The 12315-nt window shown below is 34.8% G+C and overlaps 1 protein-coding gene across 4 annotated transcripts in view; it reads right to left on the bottom strand.

Annotated features, from left to right (window-relative positions):
• Positions 1 to 359: 359 nt before the first annotated feature.
• The window catches only part of GABRG2 (gamma-aminobutyric acid type A receptor subunit gamma2), a gene marked incomplete at both ends in the record, with an annotated part of 77889 nt that continues 65933 nt past the window's right edge, over positions 360 to 12315 (bottom strand). Inside the window, 4 exons of one of the 4 annotated variants that reach the window (XM_084295199.1) lie at positions 360 to 635; positions 2138 to 2161; positions 3930 to 4135; positions 6164 to 6316. In XM_084295199.1, coding sequence (XP_084151325.1) covers positions 360 to 635; positions 2138 to 2161; positions 3930 to 4135; positions 6164 to 6316 — 659 coding nt within the window. The remainder of the gene's footprint in view (positions 636 to 2137; positions 2162 to 3929; positions 4136 to 6163; positions 6317 to 12315) is intronic. The other 3 variants (XM_084295201.1, XM_084295202.1, XM_084295200.1) reach the window with 3 other exon arrangements.

The following is a 12315-nucleotide window of genomic DNA, read 5'->3' as shown; positions in this document are numbered from 1 at the left end:
ACTTTACCTGGGAATTCTCTCTGTCGCTTCTGTTTGAAATGGCAGTGCCAACTTAAGTGATGTTGCCATGCTCCCCTTGCCCTTTCTGCTCTGTTTCTCTATTCCATCAGGTATAGCTGTATATTACCTATTTATAAGATTTTTATTTCAAATTATTTCAACATGTTGAACAGACATTTAATTCACAACAACCTGATGGTAATTTTTGGACAAATGATATGACTGGTATTTACTGGGTAATGGCACTAAAGAATTCAGACCACTATAAAGCGCATCATAAATACTTCAAGTGGACTTAGGAAACCATCTCTCTAAGAAATTCAGTGAGTAAGGCTCATATCACTGATTTCCTTTTGCATTTAAAGGTAAAGATATGATACCCAATACACCAGGTTAAACAAACAGAAGGCAGTTGGGAAGAAGATGCGGGCATAGGAGTCCATTTTGGCAATGCGGATATGTATTCTTCCATGCCTCCATGCTCCTGTTCGACAATCCTCAAAGCAGCAAAAAAAACTAGCACAGTCCTTGCCATCAAGACACTCATACCCATATTCTTCATCCCTTTCTTGGAGGTGTGTAGCATTGTTCATTTGAATAGTAGCTGATCGAGGTCGGATGTCAATTGTAGGTGCCTAAGGTGAAGTGGCAAAAAAGAAAAAGATGGCAGGAGGGAGACACTCTGTTATTATCACCAGACCAACAGGGAGACAGACTAATGGGCAACATGTGAATGATGGTTCTGTGTGGGATACATGGCAAATTGCTAAGAAGTTCTAATGGTAATATTACCTTGAACTTGTTAAAATCAGTTGTGTCATACACTTTAATTTTACAGGAAAGCAGCACAAATCAATATCAAGTTAACAGTTGTGGACGATTAACTTTAATGCTGAAGTACTCAATAGAGGTTGAAGTAAACATTCAGGAACGTAATTGATGGTATTTTGAATGGATTTTGTTTTAGACTTTACATAGTTGCTTGGTACATGAAGGCAATTTGGGTGTTGCATGTGGACAGCACTGAAATAATCAATTGGAAATGCAGGATTATTTTTAATATAGGGATGGTTCATGTTTAGACATGGGCAAATATATATATGGAAAAAAAAAAGGCAAAAAGTGAGTCTTTTGAATAAGGTTAGGAGAATCTTGAAAAGACTCTACAACAGTTTGAATACATGCAGTTCACCATCTACTAATGTTCACCAACTAGAAGATTCAGTGTGTTCCAGATATTGTGTGGTAAGTATACATATACATATATTTGGAATGAATTGAGCAAATTAAACATTTAAAGTATGATTAAGCAGTTGGTGAACATTAGTATGAAAAGTCTTATAATTTCTTGGTGATAGATACTAGGGTAAAATTACAATAATTTGATTCCATGAGTATGTAAATTTCTTGGTTTTCATTTGATATGTTGGGTTGTGTTTTTTTGTTTTGTTTTGTTTTGTTTTGTGTTTTTGTTTTTTTTTGAGAAAATCTCTGCATTTCTGAATGAAGATAAGATTTAGATGTAGAACATAGATATATTTGCTTATTTGCTGAGAATGTGTTGATCCAGTGACAACATTAATAAACATATGCATCTTAAACCCTTTCAAAACTCTGACTTTTAAAAAATTATTTATTTATTTATTTATTTTCTTAAGAAACAGCATTTGATGATGACAATGAATTTTGTTCAGGTCAATATCAGACCAGATTTGGTTTTATAATTTGAAGCTAAATAGCAAAGTTTAAACAGAATGATCAGAGCTGAGTTCTAAAAGGGTGTAGTGCAGGCTTCTGGTGTAGCTGGTGGCATTGGATCCCATGGGCAATTGAGTAAGAGACAAGCAGAAATGTTTTCAACACATTAAACTCTCTTAATTCATGCGATCCAATAATGTTGGTCACTCTTGAACTTAGGGTAAGTTCAAAACTATAGTGAATCAGTATTTGGGCTGCTGAATCAACTCTACATATTATTTAGAAATACGTAATCATTCTACTTAATTAGGAAGTTGCCTTGGGTAGAATGGATGTCTAATTAAAAACAAACAAACAAACAATAGCACTCTCATGTAAGCTATAATAGTTAAATTCAGCAGTTGCATGCAGTGAATTTCCATTCCAAAAAACTTTATACCTTGAAGGAAAACATCCGAAGAAGCTTTCATTTTGTAGACAGAAAAGAGAATCAGAGGATTTTGTTTTAAATTAAAGAAAGAAAGAAAAGAAAGAAAGAGAAAAAAATAATATAAATTAAAAATATGTTTCTAAAACATAGTCAAAAAGAACTAAATTTATAGAAAGGTTGGGGTAATAGCCATTTCAACAGGTATCTATGATATAAAACCACATATTTTTGTCTTGTAACTGGCTTGTAGCTACATCTGGGCCAAAGACAGAACATCAAACTTCATTTGATCTTTTCATATTCCCGGTAGATTTCATTCTTTTATGTTGGACTGTTTTAAAAGAGGAAACTGATCACAATTTATGAATGCAAGTTTTAGAAAAAAATCTCTTTACCTGGGTGCTGAAGACTGTACTCTTAAGATTTCTAGACTCTGGATTTAGGATTTGGGCATCTGTTATATTTCTGTTTGTCCCTGGATGGTCACCGATAAGTAATGTAAAGAACAATCTCTAACTCAACTCATTTTGAGTTAATCTTTGCTCTTTTGCATATGGAAAACATAGGTGCACACAAAGAACCTGAGTCAGGCCAGAATGTGTCACCCTCCAGAAGTGTTTATTTCTTTTGACCAAAAGAGAGCCTATGATGAAATCCAAATTGAAAGTAAGGTGAAAATTCTTCCATTATGGATGCTTTGCTGGATGTTTACTCACTACAGTGTACATCTGCTATTCTTTTTTTTTTTTTGGTGACTTTCTCAAAAAGCTTCTAATGGTGAAATTATAAAAATAATGTTTAATAAAAGGGACTTTAATACATTTTGTTGTATTTGTTTATATTTGCTATATATTAGAACTAAGAGAGAATATCTTAAGAAGTCCTTGAAGATTTTAGCAGAGCAATTTTTTTCCTAGATGTCTGAAATGGATTTGAAAATATTCTTAATTAATATAAAACTATTGTGTCGTTTTACAGAGGCATATTTGGCTTTTTTGAAGAAGATTGGGTTACTTTTTTCCATCTAGTATTTTACGCTAATTCTTTTCACCTCACAGGTTCTAGACAACACACTTTTCTTGCCTTTTGCAATGGGTTGAAGTTTGTCCTGGCCAAGACAAGCACATATTTCTACCTATCTGGGAAAGATACCAGACCTCTACTGAGGGCATTTCCAGGATTTTTTTTTCACCGTGGCTATTATATGGGTGCATGCTACACAATAATAATCAAAAACAACAACAAAAAGAAAATATAAGTAACATTGCAAACTGTTGCCAAATCACCTTCAAAGAGAGAGAAATAGATGAAGGGAGAAAATACAAGAAAAAGAAGATAAGGAAACAATTAAAAGGAAACAGATACTTAAGGGGGAATTAGAAAAAAAGCACAGTCCATAGGTTGAATATAAAGGATTAAATGTGGTCCTGATACTAATAAAAACAGAATCACATCAATAATACAGACATAAGTTAATGGCAGAGAATATTACTAAAGCTAAAATAGAGAAACTGACAGTTCTTGCATAAAGGTCACAGCAAGAGCTCTTTCTATAACATGAATAAGGGTTTTGGTGGTAGTTGTGATTTGCAGAACAATTTGGCTAAAAGGGCCCTTATTCTAAGAAATTAGTTTCTCTGGCATCCACATAAGCTTTTCGTTATCAAGGTGAATGTTTTTATTCCTAGTAGTACAAAAGAATGGTATATATGTAATAGAGAACTCTCAAATGAAAGTACAGGTTTGAGGAGGGATGTAAACCTAGTTGAATATTATACCTTGCTGGTAAAAAGATACATACTGGATTTTTCTTCTTTTTGTCTTTATCCTTGCTTGGCTTTCTGTTGCTGACGAAGTAGTGCAAAGTTCCATATTCCACCAGTGCAGAGAAAACAAAAATAAAGCAGACTGATACAAAAAGATCCATTGCTGTCACATAGGATACTTTTGGAAGAGATTTACGAGCAATTGTACTTAAGGTGGTCATTGTCAGGACAGTAGTAATGCCTGGTAAATAGACAAAAAACAACAGAAATGTTATTACTTCCTGTAACAAAACAACTTTGCCAGTTGTCTCTGACTGTTTCTGAAGGATGCCTGGAGTTCTGACATACAGCAAAAATGTCAAACAGCACATCCCAAGCAGTGAAATGCGGATACAAGTGAAAGCTTCAAGGATTAACAGGGAGTGCAAATCATTTTTGCATAGTTACTGAGAGTGTTGCCCTGCAAAATATGTTCATTAGAGGGATTCTGGTTTTAAGAATTTCATTTATTTATTTATGTAGTTTAGGTTTTAGGCATCCTTAGTTTATTTTTAACTGAGAAATTGAGTTTTAGGGTTTGTGTACTTGTCTACTTAAACAGGGAGACGAGAACTTCTATCAGAGTGAGAAGTCATAGCAGAGAATAGAAATAGGTCTATTGCTTCAGTTCATTCTTCATTGTATTCTCAAGGCCCATCTAAAACTTTCCACGCTGTTAGGTTAAGTTTCATTTATTGAATTGATATGGGTAATGGTAACAGCGCCAGTAAGAAACACATTTACAGACATTATACGAGAGAGAAATTCATGAAAATTCTTAAGAAAGCTTCTAATGAAGATAAAAATTTAGGAGAGGTTGTGTATATATCTCCATGTGTGCCACATAAAGAAAGAAGACTCTTTCCTTTCTCCTCATTCAAATGCATTCTAAATGTATGCAAAAGATGCTAGCCCCAAATTCCCACACACATTCTTTGCTGCTGGTTATTTAAGTGGTTTGTAAATAAAGCTGGATGGGAGAGTCTCTCAGGGCTCTTTGTGGGGGCCATGCTGTGAGGTCAGATTTCTCGCAGTGCCAGAGTGTTTCTTCTGGCCTTTGTAAGCAATTGTAGTCTATAACTGAGAGCTACTATGACATGCCTCACCTTCCTTTCTCCTTTCAGAACATTATTCCCTGTACTGCCATGTGAAGAACATTAAAAATACATCAGAACATTTAAAATCCATCACATTTTTTTAGGGCAAATTTCATAACCACTGACTTCACCCCCTCAGAGGTATGGATAGACTAGTTCCTAACAGTGGCCAATCTGTATTGTGCATCTAAACAAACAAACAAAAAGAGCTGAATGCATTTATTAATTATCTACTTTTTTAAAACCTGATTTTATGACCTTGTTTTAGTGTGAAAAGGCAATAAAACATTTAAAACATTTTGTTATGGGGCCCACTGCTTCTCTACTCCTCAAGGAATATTCTTTCAAGGGAGCTCTTAAGCAAAATGCTGTCCTTTATTTTGTAATCCAGTGCTCTTTGCTGCATTTTTATGAAGAAATATAACTGCAAAATGAAAAACTAAAATGTTTTTTATTTGTGTGGCTTTAATTTGAGAAGTAAAAAATTGAGTGTTTCTACCTGCCTCCACAATCAGGTTTCCACGTTATTAATTCTTACAGATCCAACTGATTTGTACAAGCAAGTGAATTTGGTATCTCTTAGTTTATTTGTGCAAAAGCATGCTAACTGTGTAGAAATTGCTAATTTGGATTAATTGCACGTCACATTTACATGCATAGGATTTTAGATACCACCAAATTCAGTAGATTTTGTGGTCTGAAGGCTAGATTTGACTTTTGGTCCCTGAAGGTATTACACTCCTTCTTTTAACTGTCACACAGAGAGATTGTTTCATTCTTGGCATTTATTTTGTTTGTATTGCTGACCACTATCATATAGAAGTAGAACAAATAAAACTAATGCATTGTTGTGCCTAATCCAGAAGTGTTTTGGCATTTATAAAATACTACTGTTATCAGAAAAGGGGCAAAAGCTTTTATTAGAGGCAATCCACAATACTCCTAGTCTGCCATAGTAAAATGGAAGAGAGAGAAATATGCTTTAAGTTGCTGTTCCTTGGAAATTATTACATCTTTCTAAATGATGAGAACTTGTGAAAAAATTTCTTTTCTCTTATATTTAGAAACCTCTATAGAGGTGTTAACTGAACATCATAATGCTTGAACAAAAGCAGGAAGGTAAAACAACTCACCCAGTGATGTTCTGGCTGGAACTGCATCCTTGTTAATCCAGAAAGAGACCCAGGACAGCACAACAATAAGCGTGCAGGGAATGTAGGTCTGAATAGTGAAATAACCCATTCTCCTACTCAGGTTAAAGTAAACAGACATGACTACATAGTCTCCTGTAAAATAAAAACATATTGAGATAGGACAATATGTTTAAAAACAGGTCATAGAATTTCTAGGTGGTACGTAGGACTTTCCTATTCTATGTCTGAAGTTATGTAAGTCATACATGTAACTTCAATGTCAGATTGCAAAGGTAATCTTCCTTGCGTACATAGCACAGCAGGCTTCTTCCTTACCATGTCACTCGTCATAACGTGGAGATGCCTGCATAGTCCTCTTGCAGCAACTGACTGACTGATGGTGGTCTGGCACACCTCCAGTCACCACCCTGTCCCTGTTAGCATACTCTCAGCTCTGCTCTCAAATAATGCATGCTTTCAGATGTACTTTCTAAATTATTCAAGTCTCAACTATTTTTCAGGGCAAGGTTGTCTCAGTAATTAATTCTCAATTTGCCTGCAGATCTTCTTTTGTATTATCTCCTCTAAGAGGATTGGAACCCATGTTTACCCAAAATGTACCCAAAAAAAGACTAGGCTATGTATTACTCTGGAGTGCATACAACATAATTTGCATTCAAACATTCAATAGTTTTGTGATTCTATTCTCAGTTTCTTTTTCCCTGTAAAACTATTAAATAAGTTACATCTGGATTCAGGAATAAAGCAATGATTCAGGGTTTTGATGTATTTCTTCTAAACTAAAAAACAAACAAGCAAAAACAACAACAACAACAACAACAACAACAACAAAAAACAACTCTTAGATCTCATCTTTTCTTCAGATTACAGCACTCCTGGGAAATCTTGATTGCAAAAGAATTGCAAAACCCCAGGCTGCAAAAAAACTTCATTGCAATTCTGTGAAAAACAGTCCAGAGAGAAGTCTTGAACTGAAACAGAATAGGATTTGCAAATCCAGAATAAGATAATTTTCCACAGATATCAAAGAGACTCTGTGGGTAATGTGTATTCTGCTTAGATCAGTACCATTACTTAACAGTGAGTTTTCTGTTTTCAGGCATAATTAAAATTTTTATTTCCCCAGAATAATCCCTTTAAATCTAGTCACATAAGAAACTTCAGAGATTGTTTTTTAAGCTCGTGCTTTTTTTTTTTTTTTCCCCAGAGTGAATGTCCCTGTCCCAGGGATTAACTGGTTTATAATTTGTCATTATTATAAGAAAATCAGAAATTTAAACAAGAAAATGGTGTATGTGTGATTTACAAGGCAGTCTGGTTGAATATAAGAAACCAGCTTTAACAATTAGGTGTTGCCTGATTATCCCCTTAATTCACAGATAATCTTGTGTTTGTCCTTCATGTACAATAAACTTCAGCCATAAAACCGAAGCCAGACTCATTCTTCATCTCTGTAGATCATCTGTTAATTTCATAGAAAGTGAATATTTCATCAATTTGGGGAATTAAATTTTATTCATTCACCTTCATATATGCAATTTTAATAATTGGTATTTCAAATTTGTATGGTATTATTTCTTCCAGGTATCTTATGGTAGAGAGAACTTAAAGCAGTAGTTGTATTACTTCAAAGCAAAGTTTCAAAGAAAAGGCTGTTTTCATGTGCAGTGTTGTTATATTACATTAATGAGACAAAGAAGTACCAGAAGAAAAATGTGAAATATAAACCCAAATACATATGAGAATGTAAAAAGTTACAAAAGATAAGATCAGCATTGAAATAAAATTTGGCTGCTTTCTCTCTGCTTTTACTTCTTTTACTCAAGTTGTAAATTCTATAGACCATCTTGTGGAGTAGCTGAGCAGATACATTGGATCCTAGCTAACTACTTCTTTCCTATATTTTGTCCAAATTTTTTTGTCTTGTACTTGGACAGGTCTTTTTGTTGATTTTACCACTCTTGTAGGATCTTTTGCTCAAAAGAATAGAAAATATCAGGATCTATTACAGAAGCCAAAGCTTCATGTTAGAGCCACATCCAAAACTCAGCTGAAACCTGTGCTGAAAAATTCAGCAGATAAAAGCAGCTGACATAGACCAGGGTGTTCTGCCAAGGCTTATGTAGAGCCTCCATGTTCAGTAACACTGTATGCAACTCCAGTCAAATGCTGCTGCGAATAACACACAAATACGCACATGTATACAGAGAGACAGAGTAGCTTCAGTCCTTCCATTTTATAGACCATTTTCACAAACACTGTTTTACCGTGTTTTCTCTAGAAAACCTTATGCAGATTATCTTGGCTCCATGGAGACTTTTTTTTTGCATTTTTCCCTTAATAAAAGTAGTGTTTTTGCATAGTTAAGTTATCACAGTTATATTTTACAACTTTTTATACATTATTTAAAAAATATATATTTTTTTTCAAAATATAACAAGAACTTTAAAATATTAACTAACTTGTAAAGGCCTTGGTCCATTCAGCAGCAGTGAGACATTACTTTGAATTCTCTATTAGGTCAATGACATGCTTCCAATCCCTAATATTCTGTGATTCTGTGAGGATGATCTGTTTACACAGAGCAACAGCAGTATCCTGACATTTGCTACACAAATTGGAGACAGTCCAGGTGGAAGTGTTTTTCATATAAATGAACACAATTCCCACTGCTTTTTTATTTTTATTTTTTGTTTGTTTTGTTTTTAAACACTGGACTTCTTAACCAATTATGTTTAGAAATAGTATATCTCTATTAATATGTTCCAAAAGTTAAAAGTAATGCAATTGTTCTAGATTTTGTTTATCTCTCACTAATGTCATTGCAGTTACTTTTATGGAAGGTCTTTGTTTCCTAATGGATGCAAATATAAAAGTAACAACAATAAGTACCCACCACCACAAAAAAAAATAAAAAAAATAAATAAAATAAAAATCATCAAACCACTTCAGAGTGATATCCACAGGAAATGTTTTTATCAGCTCCTGGAAATTGCAGAGAAAGCCTACAGAATTATTCTTACAGACCTTATTTCTTATACCTTGTAGAATCTGGAACATTTTACTGAAAACTCAAGGAATGAAAAGAGATCGTAAGTACTCTAATAGGCTTTAATATGTCTATGAATGGAGAAGTAAAATCAAAGGAACTCAGAACCTCAGTGTCCAGTATAACTTGCCAGGCAGCGTGGAGGTGACCAGTCTGAAGAAGCATTTAAAGATATGTAAATTCTTTTAAATTAAATCTTGCTTTCTAATCTGAAAGCCTGCTGGAGCTGCAAACATTGTGTTGTGGAGTAAATTCTGATATTTTAGAGAATCTTACTAAAGAAAGGAATAAAGTTAATACCACAGAGGAATTTTATTTACTCCTTACCTTGCTTGGTTAGGATTTTGGGAAGTTGGATGTGCTGATGATTTTTCTCAATAATGAGCATGTGACAGGAAATGCCATGATGAGGCAATGCAATAATTCTTTAATGTACTGAATATCTCTTCTAGCCTTTAACTAATATTAAACTAATTGTAAACAAAGCAATAAGGAATACAGGAGTAAGTGGTGGGATGCTCCAGAGAATCATGGTGCTAGGTGTTGCCTAGTTTATGCAGGTGACGTAATGGTGTAACAGCAGGCCTTCTAGATGCTACACGGTTTTGAATAAGACAATCATTCTGGCAATAATAAAATATTTAACACTATAGAAGCACACAAATTAATTCAAGACCAAAGACATGCAGTTTATCACCTAATACCTGTTGTCATAAAACACACAGTAAAGTGTATTGAGTCCTTTGTGGAATATGGACTTGGCAGTACATTGCTTTAATCCCACTTGTCATGAGATAAAACCATTATCTCTTACAATGGAATCTTGCCCCGGCCCTGTTTTTATCCACCTTTGTTCTTTTCTGACTTTATTCATGGTCTTCTCTGCTCTTCACCTCAGACCAGTTTAAATGCTTGTTGTTATTTTCAGGTTGTCTCTGTGCCTGAGGTCATTTTCACTCCTGGTGTGGTGCCTACATGAAGCTGTCAAGCTAAGACTCAATTTTAGTCAAAAATGACCAGAGTTGATACTTAGCACAGTATTTGCCACTAGCCCTTATTTGGTAAGTTGATATATTTTTTTCTTTATTACTTCATCCTCTTTCCCTGAGCTGTAGCTCTTGTTTATGCACTTTTTTTTTTTTTTTTTTTTTTTTTTTTTCTACAGCAAGGGAGGTTCTCAGACTGCCAGATTGCTGTTTGGAGGACTGATAAATTTTTGGACTTCTCTAGAAATGACTGATAATGCAACCTGACTGTATCTTGGTAACACAGCATAACCAAGATAATCAAGTACTCAAGTACTTAATGTTTGGCACCATAATTAAAAAATTTTGGATTTAGATTTAGCCTTTCACTAGAGATCTTATCATCCTGCCCATTTCATGATGTATAGGCATCATTTTATAGGTCTTTTTTTTTTTTTTTTTTTTTTTTTGAGAAATACTCTATTGCCCTTGAAAAAAATAATCTTATGTTGAAGAGCATAACAAGTCATCCTTCATATATTTAGACATAGTCCCCCTACTCTGTACATGAATATGCATATATCCTCTGTTCATCTGTGTGAGTATATATATATAGATAGACATAGTCTGAAGGTATGATAATCAGTTGAGCAATTTCTTCAGAATTTTTAAACCAGAATGCAGTTCCTTGGGAAGATGCTATTCGGATCATACTTATATGCATGTATAAATACTCATCATATTTTCTACTAAATCCATATTCCTGCTAATTATGTTCAGATCAGGAGATGCAGGGCAGGATTCTGACTTGAGGCACAGCCTCCTCATGCTGCTGGTCTGAATGGGAAGCTGAAGGTTTCTCTTGGCAATAATCCTTGTTACATGTAGAGAAAGTGCATGGACCTTAAATCATATCTAGAGCAGAATATGGTTTGAAAGGGAGATGCATAACATCAGTATCCGGTGATTACAACATTAGTAAGCCCTTACAAAAGGTTGTATTTCAAAGGGCCTTGTGCCATTCTAATTTATTTCTAATTTATGCAGTCTCAAATCAGTCTGAGAACTTTAAGCTCTTCCATATACTTGTGCGATACAGTAATTTGAATACTTGATTCAGGCTCTGTTAGACATTAGGGGAAGTGAATTCATGATTTGAGGAACCATCTGTGCATATGTCCTGGCCTAAGTCCCAAAGGTTCAATAGAAGGGATTAGTCGTGCCAGGAAGCGTAGCTGGGGGGGGTGTACGCTGCACTTGGCTGATTTAATCAGCACAGTGGGTGTGATCCTTCACTGCATCCTGGTTGTGGAATTGCTTATACCTGTGCAAAGCAAATGGGAAATTATACCTATTAGTACTCTCCTTATGCCTGTTTAAGTGACTGTGCAAAGTGTGAGGTACTGGGGAAACAACTCTCTAATTTGTGCTCACAAGTGATTTGGAAGCTAGTACAAATGGTAGAGAAGAGAACAGCTTTCTAATATCCCAGGAAATTGGTGCCTTAATTATAGTTCAGGTAGCAACACTTACAGCCCAGATCATCTCACGCTTACTATTATAAGATTCTGTTTTCTCTTGTTTAAAACACCACTAGTTTTATATTATATAAAAAAAAAATGCAGAAAAGCTTCAGAAAAAATTGAATGTTTCATTTCTGTTAAACATAGTTTAACAGGAGTTTGTAACAGAGAAATTCAATTAGGCAAAGGGCTGGGCTTTTTATATGTTGGCATTTCTGTGAAAATGCTTCATGGCTAAGTTAACAGTTTGGAAAACAACAAATGTGTTCACAGACATAGGAAGTTCTTTGAGAAGTTATAACACTTAGTTTTGTCTAGCCCCATGCTACCTCTGTTTCATACCAGGCTACATGCTACCTTGAAGAGCACAACAAAAACAGATGCATGCTCACACAATGAAGTGTCTCTTTCCTTCTCAAACCTTATTTGTTCCTTTAGACAGTCCAATACGTGAAATCTCCAGAAATTCTCTGAGTGCTGAAAGCATATAGAGCATGAGGTCCTTGCCTCATATCACAGAATCACAGAATCACAGAATTTCTAGGTTGGAAGAGACCTCAAGGTCATCGAGTCCAACCTCCAACCTAACGCTAA

This window comes from Netta rufina (genome assembly GCF_964035555.1).
Source record: "Netta rufina genome assembly, chromosome: 14".
NCBI classification, from domain to species: domain Eukaryota; kingdom Metazoa; phylum Chordata; class Aves; order Anseriformes; family Anatidae; genus Netta; species Netta rufina.
This window is presented reverse-complemented; position numbering and strand designations above follow the sequence as displayed.